The 12,732-nt window shown below is 37.9% G+C and overlaps 2 protein-coding genes across 2 annotated transcripts in view; one reads left to right on the top strand and one right to left on the bottom strand.

The window, feature by feature from the left end:
• Window positions 1-6,973, bottom strand: part of LOC107218586 — a 30,943-nt gene extending 23,970 nt beyond the window's left edge. The window contains exons 1-2 of the mRNA XM_015656505.2: window positions 6,443-6,973; window positions 4,029-4,743 (exon numbers count right to left, since the gene is read on the bottom strand). Coding sequence (XP_015511991.1) covers window positions 4,029-4,513 — 485 coding nt within the window. The 5' untranslated portion in view covers window positions 4,514-4,743; window positions 6,443-6,973. The remainder of the gene's footprint in view (window positions 1-4,028; window positions 4,744-6,442) is intronic.
• A 1,371-nt stretch (window positions 6,974-8,344) lies between these two features.
• LOC107218580 (metallophosphoesterase domain-containing protein 1) lies at window positions 8,345-12,698 on the top strand. The gene is made up of 5 exons (XM_015656495.2): window positions 8,345-8,678; window positions 8,782-8,926; window positions 9,010-9,286; window positions 9,770-9,996; window positions 10,173-12,698. The coding sequence occupies exons 1-5, from the start codon at window positions 8,556-8,558 to the stop codon at window positions 10,298-10,300; spliced, it is 900 nt and encodes a 299-aa protein (XP_015511981.1). The 5' UTR covers window positions 8,345-8,555; the 3' UTR covers window positions 10,301-12,698.
• The last annotated feature ends 34 nt before the right edge of the window (window positions 12,699-12,732 follow it).

The raw sequence follows: 12,732 nt of genomic DNA, 5'->3' as shown, positions 1-12,732 counted from the left end.
ACTGGGAATTGGGAAGACCAAAAATAAAACTCGGGCTTTGGTTCTTCTCCGAACGTTCCGTGCTTGCAGCTGACATGACTGCGACTTATAAAAGCTTCTTTTTCCATTGAAGACATTGCATTACACATAAACACTTCTAATTGCAGTGTTACTCTTATCTGAGATACTTCTAGAAAGAAATGATTGGGCAGCATTCAATTGCTATCGCATTCAGAAAAATTTCATTTGTTATAGTTACTATGAAAAATTTTAATAAGACAATAACTGTTGGAATTACGAGAAAATGAAGCAACTGTTTAGTGCAGCACGTCATTTTCTGAAAATTGCAAATTTCAATTTGTATAGCGTGAAACAACGTTTAATGATTTCTAAGGGATTAAACAAATCGTTGAACAACAAAGTAACATGAATAATTCTATACAGCTATTCGAATTATTACGAGATTAAATTGAGTAACGTTATCACTATTTTCTCAATTATAAATACTATCAAAGTTTTACAAAACAATAAATACCCCAACTTTTTCACAATTTCGAGAACCCAGAAGCAAAATACAATTCAAACCAATCGCTAATTTACGATCGATATTAAATTTTATACGCCGTGATTAGGAAACGTTTTAACGTTTAATTTTTCCTTCCGCAAGTTACTTCGAACTTCAAACTTGAATAATATACGCATATCCGTGATACGTACATTTTTAAAAGCCAATCGATCTGAGAATAATCTCTAATAAGAGATTGGTATTTTGGGTTAAAAAGTTACTTTCGCGAATGAATCTTTACATTTTATAATCGAATAATTTGTTTCAGTGACGTTAGTGAAAGGCCTGGTATTATATACGAAGTACAAGCGAGGGGATCGCGAGTCTCGAACGGATTCGTAAATGCCAGATGACAAGAAACGTGTGCACAAATATCACGGACGACTGCTGCGCGATGATCACTGCTTGTTCTGCCTCATAAAAACAATTTATAAATTTCCGCTACGTCCATTTGCATAAGTTTCTCTAATCCGGCTACTTACTAATTCACAGAGAATATTCTGGTAACAGTAAAATAGGTGAACCGAAATCGCGGCCGAATAATGATAGGGCTCCTCATTAGATCGCCAAACTAACATCATTATGCGAAAGAAATTCCGTGAAAATTTCACCTGTTTTGGGTGAAATTCCCAATATTTTGTTTCTTTGTTTCTTTACGGTACGATTAAATTCAATGTTTTTTTTTTTTTTCAATTAGGCATAAAAATGAATTGCAAAATATTCGAATTACGTAACGATACATCTTGTGCACACTTACTGTAAACTTTCAAACTAGACGACAAGTTTATTCAGCTTGTAACGAATACTTGAACGTTTTTCCGCAGTTTTATCGACTCAAGCTTGCAGAATGTCGGAACTTCCACGAGAAGAACAGTGAGAACCGACACAAGGATATAAAATTATGCAAACTTGAAATCTTCAAATTTCCCCCAACAATTTATAACAGGTTCGGTCTATTAACAGCCTATTACGCACGCGGTATGTCGGAGAAATTCAACATAATGTGACAACGTGCGGCGATTTCTAATGTTTCGATGAAAAGGAATCCATTTGCTTGGAAATGGAGAAATTTTCAAAACTGATGTAGAATATCAGACATCATAAGAGATGTGAAGAAATGCGTCTGAATATCTTTATATTTTATAAACGGATAACAAAAATTAGAAAAATTGAAGAAAAAATACGTCACACTTTTGTGCGGGATTTGGCAGGGAAATTTGTTTTCATAGAGATTAGTAACGAGGCTCCAGATGATAGTAAAATGAGTTGATTGTTATTTCTTTGATGTATCAAAAAAAAATGTTATAAAATTCCCTGACCTTCTAATGGTGGTGAAATATCAGTTTAAATCGACCATTTATTAGACGTGAAATTTATAAATAGGTTCAATGTATTTCTTATTTAGAGTCCCCAACCTGACTGCTGGTCGATATATCGATTTCAAGTTTTCTTTATGATGTGATCGTTTTGATGTTAGAAATTGCGTTCTGAACACGGGTAGGACTGATAAATTATCATATAAATTGAAAATAGAGTCATTTTCAAAACATAACCTCAAAGCCTGTCTCGCGGCATGATAAACGGATAAAAAATCTGTACGATATTTATTCAGCCCTAGCTGACAACAACGCACTTTTCGACATAAGCACGATCAGATATTCCGAGAAATTCGAAATCGATTCAAAGTTTTTTATGAAAGAATGAAATGAATTCTTGTAAGAACTTTTAAATGGGTCACGTGACACCAACAACAGTGTTGCCAACTTGCTGGTTTTTCCGCTGGATTTGGTAGTTTTGATGATAAACCTGTTGCCTCTTTGGCGGTCAGCACAAAATCTAATGATTCTCCGGAACATTGGTGCTTTCGGACAAAAATTATGCAACTTAAAAATATGTAGTGTTTTCAGCGTAAAATTTTGTGCGCATTGAGATGATTTCAGTTTTTCAGCCAAAGATTTAACGATGATTCTCGGTTTGGTACTGTAACTGTAAATTATGTGTCGATAATAGATTAAATACAAAAACAAATAAAATAATCCATCAAGAATACTGAGGAGTCTGGTGGTTTTTAGCGGCATTCATGAAACTCTCTAGCGGGATAATGGCAATCTGAGTTTGCAACATTTCACACCACGTTCAAAACACCATAAAATTACCTTCCACCACCATACTGAAAAATTGATAGTCCGTGTACAATTGCAATTGCAATTTTTCGATGCCACTATTTCTTTTTATAATCGCTAAGAGGTAGGGGAGGGCGTGGAGAGGGTTCATTGGCATCTAACATAAATCCAGATTATCGACTACATTCTGTCGTAGCTTCCTCCGCCATTTTGAATTTATTTTTATCAAATAACCTGCTCATTTTCAACTTTTGACTAAAAATGGTCATAACTCAACTTGCAGGAAATTTGACTCTCCACGGGTCTTTTGAGACACAACCCAAATTTTCTTCTCAAACATCTCCGAATCACAGGAAGCACAGGATCTGGCTTCCCGCCCTAAAAAAGCTATTGGTAGTGGGGACTCAGGAGCCAAGGGACGATGAACTCCGTTAGTTTGTTGGTAAATAGTAGAGAGTGTAAATCGATTGTGTGCCCTGAAAGACTCAGGAGTTCCGCGGCGTTTACTTAAACTTAGTGTTTGGCAACAGTAAGTAAATTTTATTCGTTCCATTTTTTCGACTACTTTCATGTGTTTTGCAATAATATGAAGATTTCTCGAGTTACTTGTTATATAAATACGGTCTCACTTACGAACATGTACTTCGAAATTTAAGGTAGAGTAGAAACGAGCGCAAAGGAAGTACGTTATTATTTACGGGGACGAAAGCCTTAAAACTTTGGTAAGATTTTTGAAGATGAAGAAGACGGAAAGGAAGTTGAAGAGCATATTTCCGACAGTCGGGATACCGATGAAGATTACCCCATTTTTTAATGTTTAAATAAATACACTTTTTTCAACCGTGGGAAATAAAACTATATTTTCCTGAAAGGTCATTGTCTGAACTCTACATAACTCTCTGAATAAAATACAGGACAGGACATAAAAGACCCAGGGGTGCGCGGCGGAGGGTTAATTCTACAACTTTGGTGCTTAACAATTTAAATGAGGCTGAAGTGATAACGATATTGTAATAATTTACTTTACGGTAAACTCGTTATTTCACAATTGCAGAGAGATCTGAAATGCAGTGAATCATAACAAGGCAAAACTTATTAAAATTTTTAAGACTCGAGTACTTAAAAATCACAATAAACTGACAAGATAAGAATTTTCCCCCCTAATGTCTCGTAACTAACTTCAGCCTCGTCAATTTAAACCATAAATTTGAGATGGCAGTCGAAGTTACTGCAGAATATAGTCCAGAATCTGGATTTGAACTACCAATGGACCCCCCTCCCCCACGATTATTAAAAATAAAATTACGGTATAAAAAAAAACTCGAATTTCCGGTGTTAGAAACTGGGCCACAATAGCTTACCTCCCGAAGGCAGAAACGCTGGTTGGCACAGGAAACGGCAGTCCCAAACTGAGGCCGCCGAGACCGCTGAGTCCTCTGAGGCCGAGGTGGGGCGGCGGAGGGTGAAGAAACCCCCCCACGGACGGAACGAGGGGGACCCCAGGGGCCCCCGCGGCGCAGGGCCCACCGGCGTAGTTCGGGGGCACGGAGCAGGTCCTGAGGGCGCGTCTGTGCTGCCGGCGCATCCGGCGTTCGCGCCTTCGCGCATCCCTCGTCTCATCGTCCTCGTTGTTCTCAGCTCGGTCGATTTCCGCCCGATTGCCGGACGCGTTCGGCCCTTGAGAACCGGCCGCGTCCGTCTGCGCCTCCGTCGAGATGAACGACCTGTTGCAGCCGTTTTGTGTCGGCCCTGCGCGAGGAGGCGCCGTTGCCTGATGCTGCTGATGCTGCTGACAAGCCTCGGTGCCGTCGACCGCGATCACGCTCACGGCTAGCTCCCCGGCCATCGCGCGCCCCTGGACATCGGTCGCCAAGGCAACGCCGTAGCCTTACTTCTCGGCCGCTCTTCCTCCGACACACCCTCCTAGCACGACGTTCGGTTAGGACAGCTTTCTAGGGATTTTTATCGGATCGATTCAACGCCGGGTTCCATCCATTTCTTTAACGACAGATCGTTTTACCGATGCTTCATCGTCCCGAGCTGATACCTTCGGTACTCTTCGTCTCGACGCCGGCGCTGCAAAAATTCAACGTCGATGAAATATTGTGTACGTGTTTGGATTTTTTAATTATCACTAGTCCATCGTAAACGATGTTTCAACAAACTTTCAACTTTGGAATTGCAACCACTGGAAACTTACAAGTTCACTTATACACGAACGATACTAATTTCAACCTTGTCCACCACATCGTTCACGAACTACATTTTACGTAGAATCATACGTGAAAGTGAGACTGAGACGTTATAAGTGTAGAACGAGATTCGATAAGGCTGAAGTTGGTAACGTTAACGTAACGAAATCTCAGTGAAAAAATCATTATTGCTCAATTTTAGAATGACTTCTAAGGTGTTGGCTTTGCAAAATATTAGTACATATTATTATCATGATTTACTAAATTTTAGACATTCCTAAAGGTTCAAAGAAGCAATTTTTCCTTAACATGCATCGTTAAGGTAACGTTACTAACTTCATTCTCATGAGATTCGACCGTATACAAACGAATGAATGAAAATAAAAACAAGATCGAATTATACAGATACAACTAATCTCCATAGTGTGACTTTTTCATTTATATCCCGTCACGTCTGTAATTGCGTAGTTTTTTTTCTCCTCTATATTCCTTTGATCTTAAACAGAACTTGTTAGTTAAAATGCCACAATGAATCAGTTGACTAACAATAAGATCTTTTCTCCGTCAGCAAATTCGAGTCGTTTGTTTAACTTCTCGACAACGCTCATATAGACATATTCGAGGACTTTGGGACATAAAAAATCACTGGACAACTGAATTACTACTGATATTGTGCTTACTTCAGGTCCAATTCGTCGAGTTTCCATAATGTTTTTGCCAATTTCTAGTACTGACAGTAATCGATTGGCCAAACTCGAGTGTAATTGCCTGATAAAAGCCACAGGTGTAGGAAAATTCACGAGGCTGAAATTAATAACGTTAATGTATCGCAACGTTGAAACAAAAATTACTATTTTGCACCTTTAGAACACTTGAAGAAGCTGAATTTACAAAATCTGACTACGATGATTCTGTATTAACAGTTTACGAAATTTCAAGTAATCACAAAGTTGCAAAATACCGACTTTTTCCCAAAATGCGTCATTACATTAACGTTACAAACTTCATCCTGATGAAAATTCGATAATTCGAAGTTACACAACCGACTTCGAATGGTGTTTGCAAAAGCCGTAAGCAGCGGTATTCAAGTAGTATAATCGCGTAACGCAGAAAAGTGTCATCACAAAACAATGGAGCAATAACACTCTTAGTCGCAGACTCTTTGTGCTTGCAGGCTTTACGTGTCTATAACAGGTGCAAAATCGGATTGGTATTGAAAAAAGGACAGGACAATAAACTAGGACTAATATCAAGTATCTGCCTTTGCATATCAAGTCATAAGAAATGTACGCAATGATGATGATCGTCAAAATGTATTATTTGGTCGCTATTTTTCCTAGGATAAGTTTCAAGCAGCAAGGATAAATTCGAACTGATCACACGCTCGGATAAGCATCGATCAACGTCTAATTTAATTTGTAACAAGTCCATCAGCTTTTGTAGATTCGAATGTTCACGTACGATATTCACAGTGAAAATGTTAGTCTACGGTTTAACATAATTCGTATTCAAGTACAATTCAAAAAATGATAGGAAATAGACAGATAAAGGTTTAAAAAAAAACGCTGGACAACTTGACTTACATTAATTATTCGGTCGTTTCTTGGCCGAATGACCGGCGGTATATCCTGTTATGTTCACCGAGCACTGCTGTGGCGGCACCACACACATATAAGTATTATTATTACCCGGATAAGAGGAGGATATTCGTGTTAGTGCCACTTGTCGAATAGAGAATGCACAGGCACCAATAATCATGAATACTACAGTCCCCGTACCTCAGCGCAAAACGGCTCTTGGAATCGGGATTATATTCGGTCGGTGCACTAGTTGCCTTAAGGCGAAACGAGAAAATGCAATCACTCACAATACAACGGTGTATATAAGTCGCGCCTGCACTACACGACTAACAGGTGGAAGAACGAGGAAAATAATCCTTGGGTATGTTTGCTTAGAGCTAGAACTTGCTTATTCACATCTCCGTAGAACGGGGATAAAGCGCTGGTAGATACAATGCAGAATTACATGCCGCGGTTAATTCACCCCAACTTCGAATGGAACGATTGCACACACGCGGGACCCCGACGGCCGCAGGAATCGCACTGAAAGCTACTCTCTAGTTTCCTTCTTTCTCTCCCACCGCGCTAGCAGCGGACTCGACCGGGATACCATTGCCCCCACGCATCTCCTTCGCTTTGTGTAGAGGCAGGCACGGGCAGGCATAGCCTGATACAAACTCGATGAGACCCCGTTCATCTCGTACTTCGTAGTTCCTAGTCTAGTATAGATACACGATTCGCACGTGAACCAGGAGGACATGTGTACGCTAAACTGTAGCGTTTTGGGCTGCTGATATTTGTTGTTGAAACAGCGTGGTCGAAGCTGAGTCGCTCCCGGCCATCCTTTTGTCCTGCATTGACCGCTGACTTCGGACTTTGACTGAAGATGTATTTTGATTTACACTCATTTGTCGTCGCACAATTTCTGCGTACATCTATTTTGTGTAGAATGTCCCAACTTTTCTGTCCTCCAATGACGACGGTGTGTTGTTACCTACCTTTAGCACGCGGAGCACGCGATAGTAGTTGGTTACGAAGAACTTCTCTTACCGGCGTGGTCAACCATCGTAAGTGCGACGTTCTACCATACCAACCGTAGATAATATTTCGTCGCAACATGGGGCTTCCATGGCACTCGACCTGCTACCAACCTTCACCATCGCCGATTTTGCTTGAACTATGATATAGTATTTCAGATCCGTCAGTCTTGCGAAAAAATCGTTAACACAAAAAAACTCCGCGAAGACGTTAAATGGATGCAAATATTTTTTGCCGATTCTTTCGGCAACTTAATATATTTAATTTGTCTTTTGTTTTGTAGAAACGGTCTCAGTACGCGATTTTCATTTGACGAGTGGGGATCGGTCAAAAAAAGTAATAGCTGTGATACTAAATTGGGAAGTGTTCTCGCATGCGAGAAAACCCCATAGAAACTCGAGTACGATGGGTTGCTGTTGGTCACATGATTAGGCGTAAATTTGAAGTCCGTAATATAATAAACGAAGTCAATGGACCAATTGCTCTAACCGTATTCTAGTTTTTACTCACATAATGTAGCTGAACAAAATCGATATCCACGTCTTGATGCATTTATACATGATTAATGCATCCAAATTGTTATTACTGTACAAAGAGCTGGGTCGGTTACGTTACTTCAGCAGCGTGTTATCCGGGTGAACAGAAAAACAAAACCCTCTATTGATTTGTCAGTATGTGAATTACAACAATTACGAAGTATTTTCAATTTTCCCAATTAGCTTAAACTCTTTAGTTCATTTAATACACCGATGATCACTGACTCCTTGTTCCATTAAATAAGTGTCATTTGTCGCTCATTATCAGTGAAAATGTATGTATAAGTACACGCGACCTTCGTATTTCTAATACAGGTTGCCTGTTGCTAGGCGCTGCATGGCAATGAGCCATAAAATCACCGGCAGGAGTGACGCGTGCACAACAGCGTGGTCGCTACTCTATTGGAGCAAAATGTACTACCTGACAGTGAATTTCAGGGATTTAAAATCGCTTGTAAACTAGATGTGCAATACACGTAGTTAATTAATATCTAAGTCCTCGGAGAGTCTCAAAGCTGTACGTTCGTCTGAACAGGTATTCAGTGTGGTCGCAATAAATAAAAATGAAAGTAGGTATTCACCCTCTGACAGCCGACCCAACAGCAGCGTGGCGCGAGCTGTCACAACAGCAAAAAGTCATCAAGATAATCGCTAAACTGCCGACAACCCCGGCCCCAAGTAATAAGGTAAGATTTTTTTTAAATTGATCAAAAGCAGAAGTAGCAATGGATCGTAATTCCTAACCCTACCTAACCTTGATAAATACAATGAAACTAAAAACAATTTTAGCTCCGTGTTGTTTGCATGAGTGACACTCACTCTTTGACTCCCTTCATTAAGTTTGACATCCCTGAGGGTGATATTTTCATTCATGCCGGAGACTTTACAAAGTGTGGAAGTCTAGAGGAGGTGATAGAATTCAACAATTGGATCGGTGAGCATGTTTCTCCATGCCTTGTCAGTCATCTATTTCAAACAAATAACAATTTTATCCCAAGTTTTTCAATGTTTTTTCAGGGAGCCTTCCACACAAGCATAAGCTAGTGATAGCTGGGAATCATGAACTCAGCTTTGATCCGACGTTTACTCATCCATTTTCGGCACATGCTTCAAGCGATCGGCATAAACATACAGGAATCAGTGTGCTTGATAATATCCCAACATTAGGAATGTCCAAAGATGTTCTCGCAAATGCAATAAAGACCATGAACATCAGGGAACATTTAACGAATTGCATTTACTTGGAGGATTCTGAAATCGTGATCAATGGAATTAAAATATACGGTACTCCTTGGTAAGACTTGCATAATGATGAATAAACTCTGCAGCTCTAACACACTCTAAGCATTACTCTGACGATCGATCAATCGATGATAAGATAAATAATCTTAGTAGACGATACAAATTGATTTGTACTGAAGAAAAAATAATGTTACATTCGAGTTATGAGAAATTTACCAGTTCTTCTGGCTGTTACGACGCGATCCAAATACTTGATGAAAAATAGAAATTTCTATCTAGGAATGCATCTTATGACATTAAAAAAAAAAGAAAGAAATACTGGTAAGTCCCGGGAACATTTTTCTATGTAAATTTTTGTCACTTTTTATGTTTGCGAAAAACTTGAAGCATTTCTCCGAAAATCGCTTAATCTCCCAGAGAAATGTAAATTTTTTCTGATGTATTTTCTGGGCTTTGAATGCAGATTTGTTTTATACATGCATTATTACATTAACGTTAGGATATTCATTCCCATACTTTATTCTTACATGAACAGGCAGCCTGAGTTTTGTAAATGGGCTTTCAACGTTCCTCGCGGAGAGCCATGCTTGTCAAAATGGCAATTAATCCCAACAGATACGGACATTCTTGTAACTCATACGCCTCCTGTTGGTCATGGAGATTTGTGTTGCAGTGGAGTTCGAGCTGGTTGTGTGGAGCTATTGACCACTGTACAAACTCGAGTACAGCCTAAATATCATGTGTTTGGCCATGTGCACGAAGGTATATTTTCGTTTTGGTTTATCACACAGAGTAGATTGAATGATTGTGTTTCCAGGATACCTGAATACATTTGTTTGCTGTTAGGTTTAGCAATGGAGATGGAATCTCTGCAGAACTAACTGTATGCATGCCTACTCTAAATATATAATAATATGTAAATTTTATGCCATTTTCAGGCTACGGCATTTCTTCGGATGGAAAAATAATATTCGTCAATGCTTCAACATGCGATTTAAACTATCTGCCGAATAATATTCCCATAGTATTTGATATAACTTTACCCCCAGGAGAATCTAAAGCCTAAGTTTTGCAAATTCCAATATCCAAAAGAAGGATACATATAATCGTATTGCCTGTGAGAGCTCAAAATTTGCCAATGTAACTATTTAAGGAGGGGCAAATGCACGTTGAGTAGTTGAAAATTAGACTTTCTGTCAGATATTATAGCAACTAAGAAAAATAATACATAGATATGCTATTTTGAGCCTCTGTTTTATACAATGTGATGTATGAATTCTAACGATGAAAGCCTTTGTAGGTAACGTAACTACTAGTATAGGACGTGCGGAGCTCTGTAAATACTGCATAGGTTGATATTTGGATCAATTTCAGTCCAAACTGAATCCAGGTTTACGAGCCTCCTTAAAGCTAATGTAATTCGGGCGTAGATTACAATCATCAACAAATATTTAGTTTTGCATCTGTAAACTTTCAGATTAACAGTTTGTAAGAAATACGAAAAAAAAAATTCTTGAATTTTCTCATCCAATGACCAAATATTTCGAGCTTCCGCAATCGGCACAAGAACCGTGCACGCGAGCTGAGTGTAGAAAAAAATTCAGATCGATAGGATCAACGGTTCGTTGGTTATCGGATCAAAATGTTCACCATGCACCTAATTTAACACACATGTATGTATACCCTCCCCCCCAGCTAGAGTAAACCACAGGCGATCTTTTTTCTTCTTTTCGCAAATACGTGCACAAGTGAATTTCACAGCCTAAATTTTCGTAATTATAAAGTATTCCTCGATTCCTTAATACAGAAATGATTTCCAAGATGAAAGTATTTCGTTTGAAATAAAACTAGAGAATTTCAAACTCATCTGAAATCGACGCAAAAATCATTTCAAAATATTCGACCGTATTTCACGCTGAACAAAATGATGGGAAAAGTAAATGAAATAGGATCTCAAAATCTACTAAATGATGCCTAAATCCTAGAAATTTAAAGTGTATATTTCGGAAGACACGCAAAAAATGACAAGAATCTCCTATGGTTCACTGTTGAAGACCAATCAAGAAAGAAAAAAAACGAATCCATTACTTCTACGAAATATTATCTCGCTAGCTGCATTTCACTCTCATTATCAAGCTCATTTACATATAACGTAATAAATCGGCGAATTTCACTGGAACATATAATCTAAGAATTGCAAAATCCGAGACCGAATACTATAGAATAGTTTCATTTTATTCGTTACTAGTTTATCTGTACACTATTGCGGGCATTTACTCAAAATTCAGCTGATACTATCATCACTTACTCAGATTAAATGAAATTTACTCAAACGTGTGCGTAACATTAGTTTGATAAAATAGTAATTGGTAAGTTTTTGTATCTTTTATACTCAACCGAGTTTATCGCGATTCCTTTCTTGTCTTTTGTATATTTCTACTTTGTTACTAAAATTTGTTGTTATTTGTTGTTGTGTGTATATATATATACCTATATATAAATATAAATCCTGCGTCATATATCAAAATTTTTAAGCTTGGAGCCGGAGTGGGCCAATTTTCCCTTCTTACTGTTTTCAAGCCTTTTCCGAAAAAAAAACGATAAAAAAATCAGATGCGAAAGTCATTTTACTATGGATGGTTGCTGAAACATTTTTTTATGTCACATGGGATTTTTTGATTAGTTTTTTGGACTCGATTATCCTTAGCTTAGTAGCCATCGCTACAGTGAGTTACCCACCCCTGACCTTGGTTGTATAGAATAATGCAGAAATGCTGAACATTACACATGTTCAATGTCTCATTCGACATAAAATATGAATAACAGTGAATAAAATGAAATGCTACACATGCCAAAGAAAGAATTAATATTAAGTCTGTTTTTAACAATTTTAACTTAACCAGTCAATTTGTTGTCACAGATTCAGTAAAAATATTTCAATGCTAATACTGAATAAAATTTGAAATAATCATACCTATTTTGGCTTCGTATCGTTTTAGTCTACCTCTTCGGATACTAAGTATTATTATTAATACTGTCACCTATTTTTATTTCAGAATGTAGGACTGATATAGGAAAAGTATGATGAAAAAAGGGTGGATAGTATTACAATTATTAAAGTATGCTGGTAAATGGGAGAAACACAATTACAGACTGGAATGTACTGAAATTATATATTTCAAATAACACGTGGAATAATGTGTAATTTTTGTTTACACCAAAATATTGTAGGGGGAAAAAAAAAAGAAAAAAAAAAATGTAATGTAAATAATAAAAGGGTGTGTTAATTCGGATAAATGATGTTAGTAATCACAATCCCAACATCTTTACAAATGTTTGTACTAGACAGAAAATATCTAATAAAATAGTATGAAAGATGATCAATATGTGTCTCAGTTGTACCTTTCATTTATTTTCTTTATGTCGCCAAGTTTGCTTCCCATTTTTTTACCATATTATGAATACCTTCAACAAAAAAATTCCATTTTTCGAGTGTTT

This window comes from Neodiprion lecontei, chromosome 2, assembly GCF_021901455.1.
Source record: "Neodiprion lecontei isolate iyNeoLeco1 chromosome 2, iyNeoLeco1.1, whole genome shotgun sequence".
Taxonomy (NCBI): domain Eukaryota; kingdom Metazoa; phylum Arthropoda; class Insecta; order Hymenoptera; family Diprionidae; genus Neodiprion; species Neodiprion lecontei.
The sequence above is the reverse complement of the archived record's forward strand: the minus strand, read 5'-3'. Positions and strand labels throughout refer to the sequence as shown.